The following is a 16,959-nucleotide window of genomic DNA, read 5'->3' on the forward strand; positions in this document are numbered from 1 at the left end:
AGTTTGGTCACCGCTCAGAACAACTTCACAGAACAACATGCGTTTAGAAACTTCTCGAGCCGCCAGTTCTATGTTGATAACCGCACAACTTTGACTTTCCGTCTCTGCATTGAGAGCTCCGTTTACCTTGACGTACAAGATAATAGTTTGGGCAAAGAAACTACTGCAGCCAGCCGTAGGAAGTGCAGACACACAACGTGACTGATCACAGCTTAATTCAGTTTTACTGGCTTCTGATTATTCTTTTAGAGTTTGAAATGGGTTAGGACAGCAGTGAACACATCCAGTCTCTCAAAATATCCTCCTCCATATTGTAGTCAGCACCCATTGCGAACCACTTGCGGCATGTTGCTATAGAACCAGGTAACGAACTGTTTCTTTTGCTCTTTGAAGATATTCAAGATGTTTATATTACTGTTTATGTATCCCCAATCTTATTATTCCCTCCCTTGTCATGACGTATCTTTTCCTTTCCTCTAAGGAAGAAAACATAGCCACGTCGTTAAGTTCATACTTGAGTTGCCTCTGTTCCAAGAATCAAGTAACCGCTTTCCTCAGATTCCAAGGAATTTGTACGTCATTTGCTTGCTTTTGCTGTAACGTTCAATGCAGTTGGCCCGAGTGCCCTGTTTACAGCTAGTGTTTTTGATCTCGTTTGCCTTTGGCATTGTGTGTGCCATTAATGATGAAGGTTCAATGAACGGAGAAATGGCACGGCGTGATATTCTCCACATCCCGGTTGGGGGTTTGGAAAAGGGAGGGGGGCTCTTGGGGGGGGGGGGGGGGGGGGATGGGGGTTTGCTTATCTGTATTGCATCTGCAGCACGAGCATTGAGAGGCAGTGAGTGAGTTCAATAATGAACCCAGAAATCTTACTTTACAAGCTAAATAATTTATGCCTGCATTGAGAGATGTTGACCAGTGATGGTTTTTGAATTGTTTATGTGGGTTGAGGGCTGGGTGCTCTGATTTTCATTATTTCAGTAATGTTTGAATTATTACATTCATGAACTTACTGCTTACTGTTCAAATTATTATTTTTTTCCCCTTTCAAATGTCTCAAGCAGAGCAGACTTCTGTATTCTGCTGATGTCCTGAGCCTGAGATAACAGTAGTCAGTTCTCGGATTGTCCAGCGGCAACCACTGATCTCTGCTTCATGCTCTAGTCTGTTTTATGCAGATGTTCTTTTGTTTCCCTCAATTCTCCTCGCACTGTGTAATGATATACAAAGGCTTTTTTTGGGGGGGAAGAAGTCTAGATTTTTCTGCCCTTTTCCAATGTGACTGGCTGATGTAAATGAATTCTGTTTTAGTATGGAAATGCACTCTCCAAAGCAATTCCAAGATCATGTTTGCCTGTAATTGTATAATTAAACGTCCCTTGTGTCTACACTCGATGGTTTACATTAGCCAAAAAGTACATTCATGTATTCAAAAGGAGAAGACAGCTCATTGTCTGGTTTTCTTTCTTTCTATTTTTTACAAATTAGTTGGAAAAATAAACATCCCAATATGAAAACACGGCAGAGCCTCCGTGACATGCACAGCCAAGCCCAGGACCATCTCCAGACATATTAATTGCAAACGGTCTTTCTGCAGAACTTTCTGATGTCTCATAGTTCAGAACGAATAATTTTCCTTTAGCTCACCAAATCGAAACCGCATAGCACAGGAAACAAGACTTTTTTTTTTTTTTCCCCCTTCAACCCTTTCCCTTCCAACCCACACACACAGTGTTGCAGTACTCCTGAGTCAGACAGTGTTGCTCTGTCTCCGGACACACCACAGAGTCTTTCTCTGTCTGTGTGCATTCGGTGTGCATTAAGTGGGTGCTTCCACACTGGGTGAAGTGATGTGAAGACAGGACTGATAGCCCCCCTGTCTTGGCTGTCAGAGAATGTCAGGAGGAGGAATGATCCCTCCTTGCCACTGGGCTGTGGAAAGACCTTTCTACTCCTGCTCTACATGCAAGACCAGCTTTAGAATTAAGTGATTTTCGCATCCAGCTGCCCAAAACTTTCTCCTCCTCCTCCTCCCCCTCTGAGATAAGGGTTCTGATTGTGAGCCTTGATGATGCGGAACTTCTTTTTTAATGCAATGCAGTCACAATTGTTCCTCAGTGTTGAATGAACTGATTTTATGTGAATGCCATGAGGAGGTTTAATATTATTGGTGAATCTGTTTGTTCTGTGGTTGGCATCAAGTGTTAGTGCAATCATAAACCTGCAAATTAATTTACGTAATTATCAAACAAACCAATGAACAAATGAACACACATGGCTTTTAACTGGTTCATACAATCCCTCAGCAAGGGATTGTACTAAATTATTAAATCTATAACATATGAAAGATCAGAACAAACTATAACATACACAATAACAGACAGCCTATAAGATAACTAGTAACAGATAACCTGTAACATAACCAATAACACATAAACTGTAACATATAATCTTCAATATGACCAATAACACATAACCTGTAACATAACTAGTAACATATAACCTTTAACATAACCAGCAACACATTATGTGTCATGTAACCAGTAACATATAACCTTTAACATAACCACTAACACATAACCTGTAACATAACCGGTAACATATAACTTTTAACATAACCAATAACACATAACCTGTAACATAACCAGTAACGGGTAACCTATACCTCATAAGCCATCAAGCAACCTGTAATATGCAATAGCAGACAAGTTATTATATAACGAGTAACAGACAACCCATAACACATACAATTACCTTCGACCCGTAACATAATTCTCAGATTCTGTCATACCTTCCGACTTCAAAATAACCAATAAAACAAAGCAACAAAAATTTATAAATTGGAAAACAACTGGTATGACATAATTACCATCACATAATCAGCTGCCATTTCCAAATAACTGGGACTGTGACCCTTTTTTCGCAATATTGTGTCACCCTAGCAAATGATAGGAATGAGAGCTGCATGCAGAATGCAGTAAACTGTGAGGCGTTCGCTGCCTTTGCCTCTTCAGTACATTTTCTCTCTTGCTGAATGACAGTTGAAAGATCAGTCTTGTCCGGGGAGAGGGGATTTCAGAGCACCGATATCTAATCTGACAGGGGAGATCTTCCCATGTTCTGGTGGTCTGTTTACTGGCATTCGGTGGAACGGCTGGTTTCTCTCGTGCGTTGTCTTCACGTTTTGATTCGGTATCACGACTTGTCAAACGCTGTGCGCTCAGGTTGAAAGTGCTGGCTGATTGTCTGGTTTGTAGTCGGCTCATCAAACGGATGGTAATGCGCTAGTTTTGCCCACTCTGATTGTCAGTGTGTGGGCTTTACCCCGCTAGACTGACTGACAGATAAAACAGCAACAAGGTGATCCCAGGAGCCCTTTTACTGAGGTAATTGAGTTAAGAGGTAGAGAGAGAACCCTCGTTTCTCATGAATTGTAAGATAGCTGATAAGGCAGCGTTTGTTTGCACTTCCTCTGGTGCCCTGAATCGTCACGGACAGGTATCGGCACGATTGGGGTTTGAGAGGGATTTTTTTTTTTTTTGTCTTGTTTGTTTTAGAAATATGAAGCCCATTCAGGAATGTGATGATAAAATGAACAAAATCAGAACATCGCAGAAGTTTGGCGATTCACCGCGTAGCATTCTCACGGTTTTGACCTTTGTTTGGTCGGATTTCCATACGGGCAAACAAGATTCCCGCTGTGCCACCTCGCCGTGGCAATTTACGAGAGCCCGTCCCGGTGGGGGGTTTGTGTTAAGATTGTCGTTTAATGGGAAAGCAAAAGAAAGCTGGGGGAGAACTAGCTAATGAAGGAGGAGAGGAAAGGGGCAGATTTCATCAGCCCAGCCCATCAGATTCCAAGCACCCTGTTACATCCACTTTGCGCCAGGCCGTCGCCTGTCGGAACATTTCATCTACGATGATAATCCCGACAAATTGAATTTCCGTTTTCAGATCTGCTTATGCATTGCTAAAGTGGAGGCTGAAGAGAGACAAGGAGGCCTGGATGGTGGGGGTGTGGATGCTGGTGGAATGAAGAGAGGGAAAAAAAAAAAAAAAAAAAAACAGCATGCAGATGAGAGCAGCCTGCAATGCCTCTCTGGCTGCGTGCACAGACAAATGGAAAGTGAAGGCTCCATTGAGCACACCTGGCGGACGAAGAGAGGTGGAGAAGACAGGCGACGCCCGCTTGATACCTGTCTACGCAGCGTCTGCCTCAGCCGCTCTGGGACCTTAAGGCAGATGGAAAAGGGTTTTTCTCCAGTCTTTTTCGAAATACTTAAACAGGATGCTGTTCAGCCTTTCATTTGAGTGCGAAAAAACCAATAAACGGGATAGATATACTCCAAAGCCTGTTATTTTCCCTGTGATTGTGAACTATCGTAATTTGTTGCTAAAATGCATTTTTTTATATCGAGAAAGTTTACAGATTACAGAATCTTGGCCATCAGTGACAATTTTGGAGAGGAGGTTTAATTTCCTCAGCAGCCTGTCTGTATTTTCATGGGGAAGTTTTTTTTTCTCTCTCTCTCTCTCTCTTGATTTTTTTGGGGTTTTTTTTCCTTTTTTCTTTTTTTTCTTTTTTTTTTTGGGGGGGGGGCAGACTTGGCTTGATCAGATCTAAATAAGACTTTGCAGAGGGCTTGTTGGCATTCAAGGTGGCAGCCGCTGCCTGTGCATATCAAAGTAAAGGCATCTCAAGAGCTATATGCCAGTCTTTGAGTCAATTCCATCTTACACGTATCATTCAGCATACCACAGGCTCTCATCTTTAGACAATGAGCACACAGGCTTCATGCCTCTTTTTCTCAGCATGCCTGATGACATTAGCTCCAGAACTGGTATTCTAATCCACAGAGGGACTGCTCGCACACACACACGTACGCACACCCACACACACACACACACACACACACATGTGTAAATGAATATGTACCTTTTTTTTTTTTTTAACAAAATCCTATCATCCTTTTGACGTCTTGTCTTCTTGCCACCCTTACTTACCATATCCTCTTGGAGCTCTTGTACGTTAACAGCGTGATTCTAGAAATCTTGCCACACTCTGAGAACGAGGGGAGAAAAGTTTTGCCCTGAAACTTTTGGGTTCTGTAGGTCCGTAGCAGGGTGCAATCACATCTAAAGCATTGATTTGAGAGAAATGGGGGGTGATATTAAATTAAAAATGCATTTTCTCCCCCTCGTCTTCACATCATCAAAGAACAATGAGAATCACGTTGAAAAGAAGCTTGAATCAAGCTGTCAGTGAAGTGCTGCCAGGGAGCAGATGAAATATGTCTAATGAAAAATGGATAGACACTGAAGGCGGCGGAGGGAGGGAGCACGTTTAAAACAAGGTGTTCCGTGCCCCCTAGATGTACTGATTAAATTTGGATGCGATCTTGCCTTTGCTACAGGTTTACACCACACGATTAAGCCACAAACATTTGCTGCTTTTTTTTTTTCTTTTCTCTCTGCTTTTCTCTCTCTTTTTTTTTTTTTTTGTATGTTGGAGCTTGCTGCTGTCTAAATGACTTATCAAAGTGCACCACGTCTTGAGGGTACAGGTCAAAAAGAGACTAGTGCGTAAGCGTACGGTGTTGGTTTTGAGTCATATTCACACATGCATTTTCCTGGGCGGTTTAACTCTGTCTTGTCCTGTCTTGTTGGCGTGTGCCTTCTGCTTGCAGTGGCATATATGGAGGAATGATGTTCGTGACCCTGTGTCAGGTTTAGCGACAATGAAAGGTAAAGTGTCATTGTGAGGGACTGTCTTCAGATGAGGCCCAGTGAAGGTTCCTCAACCCCATGGTCTTTAGATTCAGCTGAACCTTTACAGGTAGACTCCTGCCACCCAGCTTTCTTCATGCCTGACTTCTCAGAGTTGTGACAGAAGATAAGGCAGCTTTTAAAAAAGTCTGTGTGTGTGTGTGTGTGTGTGTGTGTGTGTGTGTGTCTTTGTGCCTTTGTTTGTATGTGTGACAGAGAGAGAGAGAGGGTGAGAGCAAGTGAATTACATATTGGTGAATAAAATATCCCATCATTATCATGATAACCGTATTTCTGTCTGTATCTTACATTTCAACACCTGCCGTGTCTTGTATTTTTCCTAATCATCAGGACTGCAGATTGAAAAGATAGAAAAGAGCAGTCTCTCCATCAAGGCAGCAAAGCCACTCTTCTAAATTACAGTGGCTGAAAGTATCTGTACATAGATAGATAGACAGACAGACAGACAGACAGACAGATAGATAGATAGATAGATAGATAGATAGATAGATAGATAGATAGATAGATAGATAGATAGATTTGCACATATATATGTGACACTGATTATATCTCTACGTTTGGTTCACAAACTGCAGCTCTACACATTCTACCGCCATGACGTTATGAAAATATGACCAACTCATTTTCTCAGGCCAAAGTAAGCATACTACTGTAAAGCATGTGCACAAAAGTAACAAAATTAAAAAATGAATGAAATTAAGATTTACTGTTGTGCACTTGTCTTGAAAAAAAAAAAAATAAGATTTCAGTTATAGTCAGTGTCCTGAACTGGAGATAAAAGGGTATAACTTCACCATCACTGTTGGAAATTTGGGGACATTTGCAAGTCAAAATATTGAGCTGGTTTATAGAGCAGTTGATTTGTCTGTGAAATGTGAAGACTTTATACCAGTTGCAGGAGGGCCATGGCGAGGTTTTTTTTTTTTTTTTGTCTCTCCCCAAACTGAAGTTCCTAACATGGTACCCTACTGTTCGAGCACTCAGAGATCCTTTTTGCAGGCCTTTCATTTTGCTCTCTTGTGAAGTGTGGAAAAAATCTATAGTGACTGAGTTGGGGGGATATCAAAGTTGTCATTGTCTGTCTGCAAAGTGTTGTAGCTGACAGAGGTCTAGTCTAGCTTCTGACAGGTTGTTTATCCACATCTCTGTATAATTCTGTCTGATTACCTCCCCCCCCCCCCCCCCCGCCTCTCTCTCTCTCTCTCTCTCTCTCTCTCTCTCTCTCTCTCTCTTTCTCTCTCTCTCTCTGAGATTCAGTCCTGTTCATCAATACAAAAAGAAGCTTACCAGAATACTGAACAACCTTTTTAACACGTGAATTTTTTTCTTTTCTTTTCTTTTCTTTCCTTTTCTATCCTTTTTTTTTTAAGTCTTTCATGGCTGTCTTCTCTTTTCTCCCAGCATGGCGGTGGGCAATGTAAATTGAAAAGACGGCGAACTTGTGATTTTTTATAATGTCGGCCTCGTCGGCGACAGCGTGTTCATTCGTGCCTGTGCCACAGTCAAGATCATTAAAAGGGAACAGCTGCTTATAATGCCCCGTAACCGTGCCACCTCTCTGGGCTCTCCACAGGTGACGTCGCACCGTACTTCAAAACAGAGCCTGGACCCCCAGAGATTCACCTGGAGGGCAACCGCCTAGTCCTGACCTGTCTGGCAGAGGGCAGCTGGCCACTGGAGTTCAAATGGATGCTCAACAACACCGACATCACTTCCTTCTCCCCAGAGTACAAGTGAGTTTTTCCCTCCTTTTGTCTTTATTCTGTGACAGGAGCTATAGTCCTACACTATGGCCATGGAGAGAGAGAGAATTACTCCATCAGTACTTTTGAAAAGAAAAGAAAAAAATTCACTTCTTGCTCAAGTGTAAATATGAGAGTCATTGAGACGAGATGCGCAAAAGATCGAAAAATAATTTTTCATTTGAAGCACTGACAAATCATTTAATCACCTTTCAGTTTATTCCCGTTTCAGAGTACTGAACTATGAATCTCATTCTATTTGCCTTCAAAAACCCTACATGTCTGAGCTCATCTCTAGCTCCGTACACACTGTTCTAGATACAGCCACGCTTTGTGTTTTTGACAACTGATATATAGTGAAAAGGAAGGACTAGACAAGAGGCCAAACAAATCCACCAAGGCAATAATTTCACATTACGAGTGAAACTACAGACCTGGTCCCTCATGTGCTGTTCTCATCCATTCATTCCCTTCTACATAAAGCTTACCCCAAATAGCTGTAATGTTTCAGTTTGGGGGGGAAATTGGTCACAAAATGGGATATGTTGTACCTCTACTGTGGCCTTTTTGTTTTTTTGGTTGTTTTTTTCATCTTATAAAAACATGTCACTCTTAATGACACAACGCTGTGGGATTTGGTTGAGGTGATAGTGGATTCTCTGTCCAGCTGCAGCGGCGTTGCTAAGCTGTCACTCATCGTCAGTGCACTGGGATTACCGCACAATGACTTTATTTTAGCCTTATTGGGCCGTAGTGGGACTACTCTTCTCACTTGCTCTTTTACGAGGCCGCCACACTGCAGGTGAGGAGAAGAGGGGGGAAAAGTGTTAACCATTTTAGACCAGCTCTGGAGCACCTTAAGGCCGAGACAGCAGCGGCAGCCAGAAGACAGCTCAAGACATCAGGATCACCATCCCTCTGGTTCTGAACCAACACCCCTGCTTACCCTGTCTGAAATTCAGACCACTGACCCTTACAGATCCTGGTCTAGACCTCTGACCCACCAAACTACTGAATTTGACTTGGTGTAAAGGATGATTGACTGTGTCTCCCATGTTTATTTTTATGACCATTAAACAGATAAGAGATGGAAAAAATCTTACGTCCAATTGATTGATTGACTGATTGATTGATTGTATGATTGATTGATTGATTGATTGATTGATTTTTTTTCCTCTTGAAAATCAAAATATGTTGAAAACTCTTGTAGCGTAGAGGGGTTTCTTGTAGAGAAACAAGTCAAACATAAGTTGTTGAATCAGTCACAGTATTACCCATAAGGCCTTCTTTGTCTTCATATTAGAGGCCGCTGGCTTTTTACAATTTAGTGACGTGTTCATTCTCTGAACCTATCAATGTTCTGGACCCACAGTTCATAGTTAGCATCAGTTTTCTGTGAGATATTTAGATTCATCAGGTGCTTTACAAATCCCTCCCCCAAACCCCTTCTCTCATTCCATCTCCACTCACGCAACATTTGTATGGGAAACGGGTATTGTTGTCTGCAAGCAGAATTCATTTACTCTAATTGGTATTGCTTTTTCAATTACCTTTCATCATTTAAGCAGGATACTTGGAACAGTAGAAGTATAACTGTTGACTCTTCCCAGAGGAATAGGAAGTGGCGTTTTAGAGATGCACAGCCACTGCTGCTCATCTCAAGACACGACCAGATTTTCGCTTATGCAAAATCAATCCTCCTTTGATGCATTTTGAAACTGGCTCTTTCAAAAGGGGGGGGAAAAAAACGAATAATTTTTTTTTGTGTGTCCACTTCTCAAATATTGGTTGCGGAAGAGTCATTTGGCTGAAGACTAAAAATTTGTCCTCAGTAAGTAGCAGTGGATGATGTCAGTGTGTAATCCAATGGCATTTTAATGGTTTTGCTCATTTGAATGTGGAGGTTGGCAAATTGGCCCAGGCATGCCTGTAAGGGCAAACCCTTTTAAATCCACTTCCTCTAAGTGGGGAAGCAATTGAGTCCAAATCCCTGAGAACTGTATGTATTTGTTGGCAAATAGATCACGCTGTGTTAGGGTACGATGCTTCCAGCTTCTCCTTTCTGGAGAATGAATAGGAAAACATGATGTGATGGGAATTATGACATTTTGCTTTTGCTAACTCTTTCCAATCTCTCTCTCTCTCTCTCTCTCTCTCTCTCTCTCTCTATCAGATACACCATTCCTTCTCTGCAGCGCTCTGACATGGGTTTGTACCAGTGTGTGGTGAGGAACAGGATGGGAGCCCTGCTGCAGAAGAGGGCAGAGATACAGGTGGCCTGTGAGTAGTAGAACAACTGATGGTGTATGACGGAGTCTAGTGCATATGGCCATCACTGCTGTACCATGACACCTGACATCACCGCTGTATCTCAACACGTGACATCACCACCACTGTATCACAATGCATGAGGGACCATCACCACTGTACCACAACACACCACATCACCACTGTACCACAACACACAACATCACCACTGTACCACAACACAACACATCACCACTGTACCACAACACACAACATCACCACTGTACCACAACACACAACATTATCACTGTATCACAACACACCACATTACCACTGTACCACAACACACCATATCACCACTGTACCACAATACACAACATCACCACTGTACTACAACACAACACATCACCACTGTATCACAACACACCACATTACCACTGTACCACAACACACAACATCACCACTGTGCCACAACACACAACATCACCACTGTATCAAAACACATCACCACTGTACCACAACACACAACATCACCACTGTACCACAACACACAACATTATCACTGTACCACAATACACAACATCACCACTGTACCACAACACAACACATCACCACTGTACTACAACACAACACATCACCACTGTACCACAACACAGAACATCACCACTGTACTACAACACACAACATCACCACTGTTCCACAACACACCATATCATCACTGTACCACAACACACCACATCACCACTGTACCACAACACACCACATCACCACTGTACCACAACACACAACATCACCACTGTACCACAACACACCACATCACCACTGTACCACAACACACCACATCACCACTGTACCACAACACACCACATCACCACTGTACCACAACACACAACATCACCACTGTACCACAATACACAACATCACCACTGTACCACAACACAACACATCACCACTGTACTACAACACAACACATCACCACTGTACCACAACACAGAACATCACCACTGTATCACAACACACCACATCACCACTGTACCACAACACAACACATCACCACTGTACCACAACACAGAACATCACCACTGTATCACAACACACCACATCACCACTGTACCACAACACAACACATCACCACTGTACCACAACACAGAACATCACCACTGTACCACAATACACAACATCACCACTGTACTACAACACACGAATGGCCATCACCACTGTACCACAACACACAACATCACCACTGTACCACAACCCCACATCACCACTGTATCACAACACACCACATCACCACTGTACTACAACACACCACATCACCACTGTATCACAATACACAACATCACCACTGTACCACAACACACCACATCACCACTGTATCACAACACACCACATCACCACTGTACTACAACACACCACATCACCACTGTATCACAATACACAACATCACCACTGTACCACAACACAACACATCACCACTGTATCACAACACACCATATCACGACTGTACCACAACACACAACATCACCACTGTACCACAACACACAACATTATCACTGTACTACAACACAACACATCACCACTGTATCACAACACACCACATTACCACTGTATCACAACACAACACATCACCACTGTACCACAACACAACACATCACCACTGTATCACAACACACCACATCACCACTGTACCACAACACAACACATCACCACTGTATCACAATACACAACATCACCACTGTATCACAATACACAACATCACCACTGTACCACAACACACCACATCACCACTGTATCACAATACACAACATCACCACTGTACTACAACACAACACATCACCACTGTATCACAACACACCATATCACGACTGTACCACAACACACCACATCACCACTGTACTACAACACACAACATCACCACTGTATCACAACACACCACATCACCACTGTATCACAACACACCACATCACCACTGTACCACAACACACCACATCACCACTGTACCACAACACACAACATCACCACTGTACCACAACACACAACATCACCACTGTACCACAACACAACACATCACCACTGTATCACAATACACAACATCACCACTGTACCACAACACACCACATCACCACTGTACCACAGCACAACACATCACCACTGTACCACAAAACACAACATCACCACTGTACCACAACACAACACATCACCACTGTATCACAATACACAACATCACCACTGTACCACAACACACCACATCACCACTGTACCACAGCACAACACATCACCACTGTACCACAATACACAACATCACCACTGTACCACAACACAACACATCACCACTGTATCACAACACACCATATCATCACTGTACCACAATACACAACATCACCACTGTACCACAACACAACACATCACCACTGTACCACAACACACAACATTATCACTGTACCACAACACACCATATCACCACTGTACCACAACACACCATATCACCACTGTATCACAACACACCACATCACCACTGTACTACAACACACCATATCACCACTGTACCACAACACACCATATCACCACTGTACCACAATACACAACATCACCACTGTACCACAACACAACACATCACCACTGTACCACAACACACAACATTATCACTGTACCACAACACACCATATCACCACTGTACCACAACACACCACATTACCACTGTACTACAACACACCACATCACCACTGTACTACAACACACCATATCACCACTGTACCACAACACACCATATCACCACTGTATCACAACACACAACATCACCACTGTACCACAATACACCACATCACCACTGTACTACAACACACCACATCACCACTGTATCACAACACAACACATCACCACTGTACCACAACACACATCACCACTGTACTACAACACACCACATCACCACTGTACCACAATACACAACATCACCACTGTACCACAACACACCACATCACCACTGTATCACAACACAACACATCACCACTGTACCACAACACACATCACCACTGTATCACAACACACCACATCACCACTGTATCACAACACACCATATCACCACTGTATCACAACACACAACATCACCACTGTACTACAACACACCACATCACCACTGTACCACAATACACAACATCACCACTGTACCACAACACACCACATCACCACTGTATCACAACACAACACATCACCACTGTACTACAACACACCACATCACCACTGTACCACAACACAACACATCACCACTGTACCACAACACACCATATCACCACTGTATCACAACACACAACATCACCACTGTACCACAACACACAACATCACCACTGTACCACAACACACAACATCACCACTGTACCACAACACACAACATCACCACTGTACCACAACACACATCACCACTGTACCACAACACACAACATCACCACTGTACCACAACACACAACATCACCACTGTACCACAACACACAACATCACCACTGTACCACAACACACAACATCACCACTGTACCACAACACACCACATCACCACTGTACCACAACACACATCACCACTGTATCACAACACACCACATCACCACTGTATCACAACACACCACATCACCACTGTACCACAACACACGAATGGCCATCACCACTGTACTGCTACCATCACAAAACATTTTCCCTCAGACATCTATACATTATCAAAAGCTGACAAATGCCTGTCATTTTTATGCCATTATCTCAGCAAGACTCTCTCTCTCTCCCAGTCTCTCTTCCTCTTTCTCTTTCTATCATCTCTTTTCTGTTTCTCTCCACTCTAACACTTTGTTTGCATTTCCATCTTCGAGCTGAGGGACTTTAAACACTTTGAAACGATGTGGAAAATGCATTCCTTTTCTTCAGGAATAGCGTCAGTAAACTCAGACTTGCGTTCTGCCCTTGTTCTCTTATTTTGCGATGCAAGGCCAGCATCTTGTGAGGCAGAGCGGCATGAATAAATGTCTTTGCTTGATTGAGTACCCCTGCAGTGAGTGTTTATATTCCAGTATGTTAAAAAGCCCATATTGTGTACCGTGCAGGACTGAGGAAAAGCAGTTTTTTATTATTATTATTTTGTTGTTGTTGTTGTTGAAGGGACTCTCTTGCCCATACATGACCTTTTTTTTCTTTTTTCCACAGACATGGGGGACTTTGCAGAGGCGGAGCAGAGGAAGACTGTGACGCAGGGCAGAGCGGCCATCCTCAACTCCCCAGCGGTCGGCTCCCATCCCCGGCCCCAGGTCACGTGGTTCAGGGACGGTTACAAGATCATCCCCAGCAGCAGAGTGTAAGTGGAGCTTAATGGCCCTGCCTCATCTGGTTGAAAGGCTCTCAGGAATTGGGGAGGGGGGGGGGTGGCATTCATTCATTCATTAGGAAAGTTCTAGAAGGCCCCAGTCCAGGTGCACATAGTGCACGGTTATATTGTATGATATGTAATTACATTCAGAACTCACTCTGAGGCCCCTTTGGCATCCATTTGCAACAGGCCAGAAAACGGCAGGGGCGGGGGGGGTGAAAATGGAGTCTGGAACAGAGCAGACACTCCAGCACCACAGCGACACAGAAGAAACAGGCGCTGGGCTTTGTGCTTTTTTTTTTTTTTTCTTTTTTTTTTTTCCTTTCTTCAGTCTTGCCTTGTCAGAGAAGTGCAATTAATGCCTGTCCCCAGCCGTTCTTTAATCTTGCCGCGGTAGTTCTTCATTGCCTTTTTCTAATTAGCAGCTCACCCAGGCAGAGACAGACGACGCTGATCTGCTTCCCCCATTATCGTTCAAGTGTCTTTTATTCCAACTGGCCCCAAATCAGAGCTCCCTCTGTTACCTAGACATATTTAATGATTCACCTTTTCACTCCGCACACCACAAAGACAAGGCACATTTTTAAAAACACCATTTGATTTCTTCGGCCGGCTGTAAACGAAAAGTGACTAGGATCTCTGAGTTAAATTTAGAAACTTATCCCAGATTTATTAATGATTTTCGTCTCTGTTCATTTTCCGTGCAGAATTTTCCCTCACTCGAGTTGGAATGGACTTGGGAGAGAGTATGGGACTTTTTTAATCAAAGGATGTTTTTTTTGTTTTTTTCTAGCAGTTTCTTGGAACTCAAGAAGTTGTGATTCCACAGCACCCAGGGTAAGAAGCTCAGAGAGAGAGAGTGAGAGAGAGAGAGAAGGAGAGAGAGAGAGAGAGAAAGAGAGAGAGAGAGAGAGAAGGAGGGAGAGAGAGAGAGAGAGAGAGAGAGGGAAAACGCAGGGACAGAGGAGTAAAGAGGAGAATGCTGACAGACCAGACATGTGCTTGGGATGAGTGACATAATTAAACCAGTGCTTTGCTGAGGGAATGTGGCTTTATCATAAAAAACGGGCCACGTACGTAAACATCAATATGTCACCACTGAATCTGTTAACTGCTCCAGGTTGGCTATGAACAGGTCTCAGAGGATTGAGGAAAAACTGAAGAACATCTTTTCGCCTTAGACCCTGACATCTTGGTGATATGACTAGAATGCTGTGTGACTCAGACCCCTTCACTCAGCCAGCTTGTTGCCCAGGGAAACCAGCCCAACCTTCAACCAATCCAAGCCTCAGGCCCAGCACAACCCCTGCAGACATTTTGGGCAATATCAGGCAATCATATCTTCATCCCAGATTACAGAAACGTCAGACGCAGTGTCATAACTTTAATTGTTCTGTGGCAGAGGTAGAAACAGCTTAGCCATTAAAACTGGCATTGCCACGCTGCTCGGAAAATTCCCCTGGAATGAGTTTTGGAAATAAGGGATATGCCTCATAAGCCACTGACTCACAACCATGATTACGTAAACCGTCGTTCCAGGATCAAAGTTTACATAAATGGGGAGATGACCGTCCCTTTGGCGTCACAATAGGGAGAACAAATCTCCCTAAAGATCTTGTCAGACATTTACTTTGTTCAAATTCGTAACGGAAACATTTCAAATGCTCTCATCTGGCTCTCTGCCTTTTCTTTTCTCTCCGTTGGCACCGTAGCACACCCATAACCATTAAGCTCTGATGATCAACTGGCTTTTTACCCTCCTGTTATTTGCCCCCCTTCAATCCCCCCCCCCCCAAAAAAAAAAAACGTGGAACATTTTATGAGGTCTTGATGGTTCTGGTATGAGATGCTCTTGTACACAATTGCAGCTGGCATTGTTATAGTATCTCTCAGACCATAAAGGCTGTGCTGTTCAAGGTGAAAGCTGAGTATTCACTGTAATCTGACCAATTACTGCAATGTTCTTTTCCTAGCTGCTATACCATTATAATTAGTAAAACAAAAGCAGTAGATCTGGTAATTGATTCTAGAGTAGGGCAATATTTCAGTTCCACCGCATTGACTCGTGCTGGTATAATGTGTTCCTGGCTGTCTTCTCCATCTCCATGTCTATCGGTCAGTCTAGCAGTTGGTCCCAAAGGTACCTGAACAGCTCCCTGAGTGCCTGGGAAAAGAACATGATTAGTACTGTCATAAAGGCAAGCCTTGATCATTTGGACCCTAATGGTGGTTCTCTCAAGGGCAGTTAATATCCTGTGGAGTTTACTGCGTTGAGACAGAGCAAAGCGTGTCTCTAATTTATGTGACACTGGGTTCGAAACAGACCCGAATTTATCTGAACATATCTATCTCCACTGATCAATAACTTATCCCGATTGTAAAAGGTCTCCTTTAAATGTCAGCATCTCGGGCGATGTTCAGTCAATGCTTTACAAACAGGGAATGAACTGACACCAAGCCATGACTAGTTTTTCTTTTCTTTTTTTTTTTTTTCCCCTGTTTGTTCTCAGTTCTTTCACTTTACCTTTGTTATTACAACCAGCCGTCGTCTTTCTGTCTCAACCTGTGTGGTCAATGGGTGTGGCTAAACAGCGTAAGAGTGTAGTGGACAGCAGAGGTGCACACACCAAACAACAACAACAACAACAACTCAGTTTAAAATAGTTTGTGAGCCCCCAGTGTTTTGTTGCAAATACGCAAGAGCACATCGGCACATTTTGTTTCGTGTAGAAAAGGATTATATTGTATTATGATCCTGCAGAATACAGCAGAACATTTCCCAAAACATTGGAATATTAAGCAACATATCCTACTGTTTTAGAAACAAGGATGATCCTTCTC

At 43.1% G+C, this 16,959-nt stretch overlaps 1 protein-coding gene across 1 annotated transcript in view; it reads left to right on the top strand.

The window, feature by feature from the left end:
- sdk1a (sidekick cell adhesion molecule 1a) overlaps positions 1–16,959 on the top strand; it is a 196,997-nt gene that overhangs the window by 72,938 nt on the left and 107,100 nt on the right. Inside the window, 3 exon segments of the mRNA XM_030790503.1 lie at positions 7,364–7,523; positions 9,706–9,812; positions 13,959–14,106. Of these exon segments, the coding sequence (XP_030646363.1) occupies positions 7,364–7,523; positions 9,706–9,812; positions 13,959–14,106 (415 nt within the window).

This window comes from Chanos chanos, chromosome 13 (assembly GCF_902362185.1).
Source record: "Chanos chanos chromosome 13, fChaCha1.1, whole genome shotgun sequence".
NCBI lineage: Eukaryota > Metazoa > Chordata > Actinopteri > Gonorynchiformes > Chanidae > Chanos > Chanos chanos.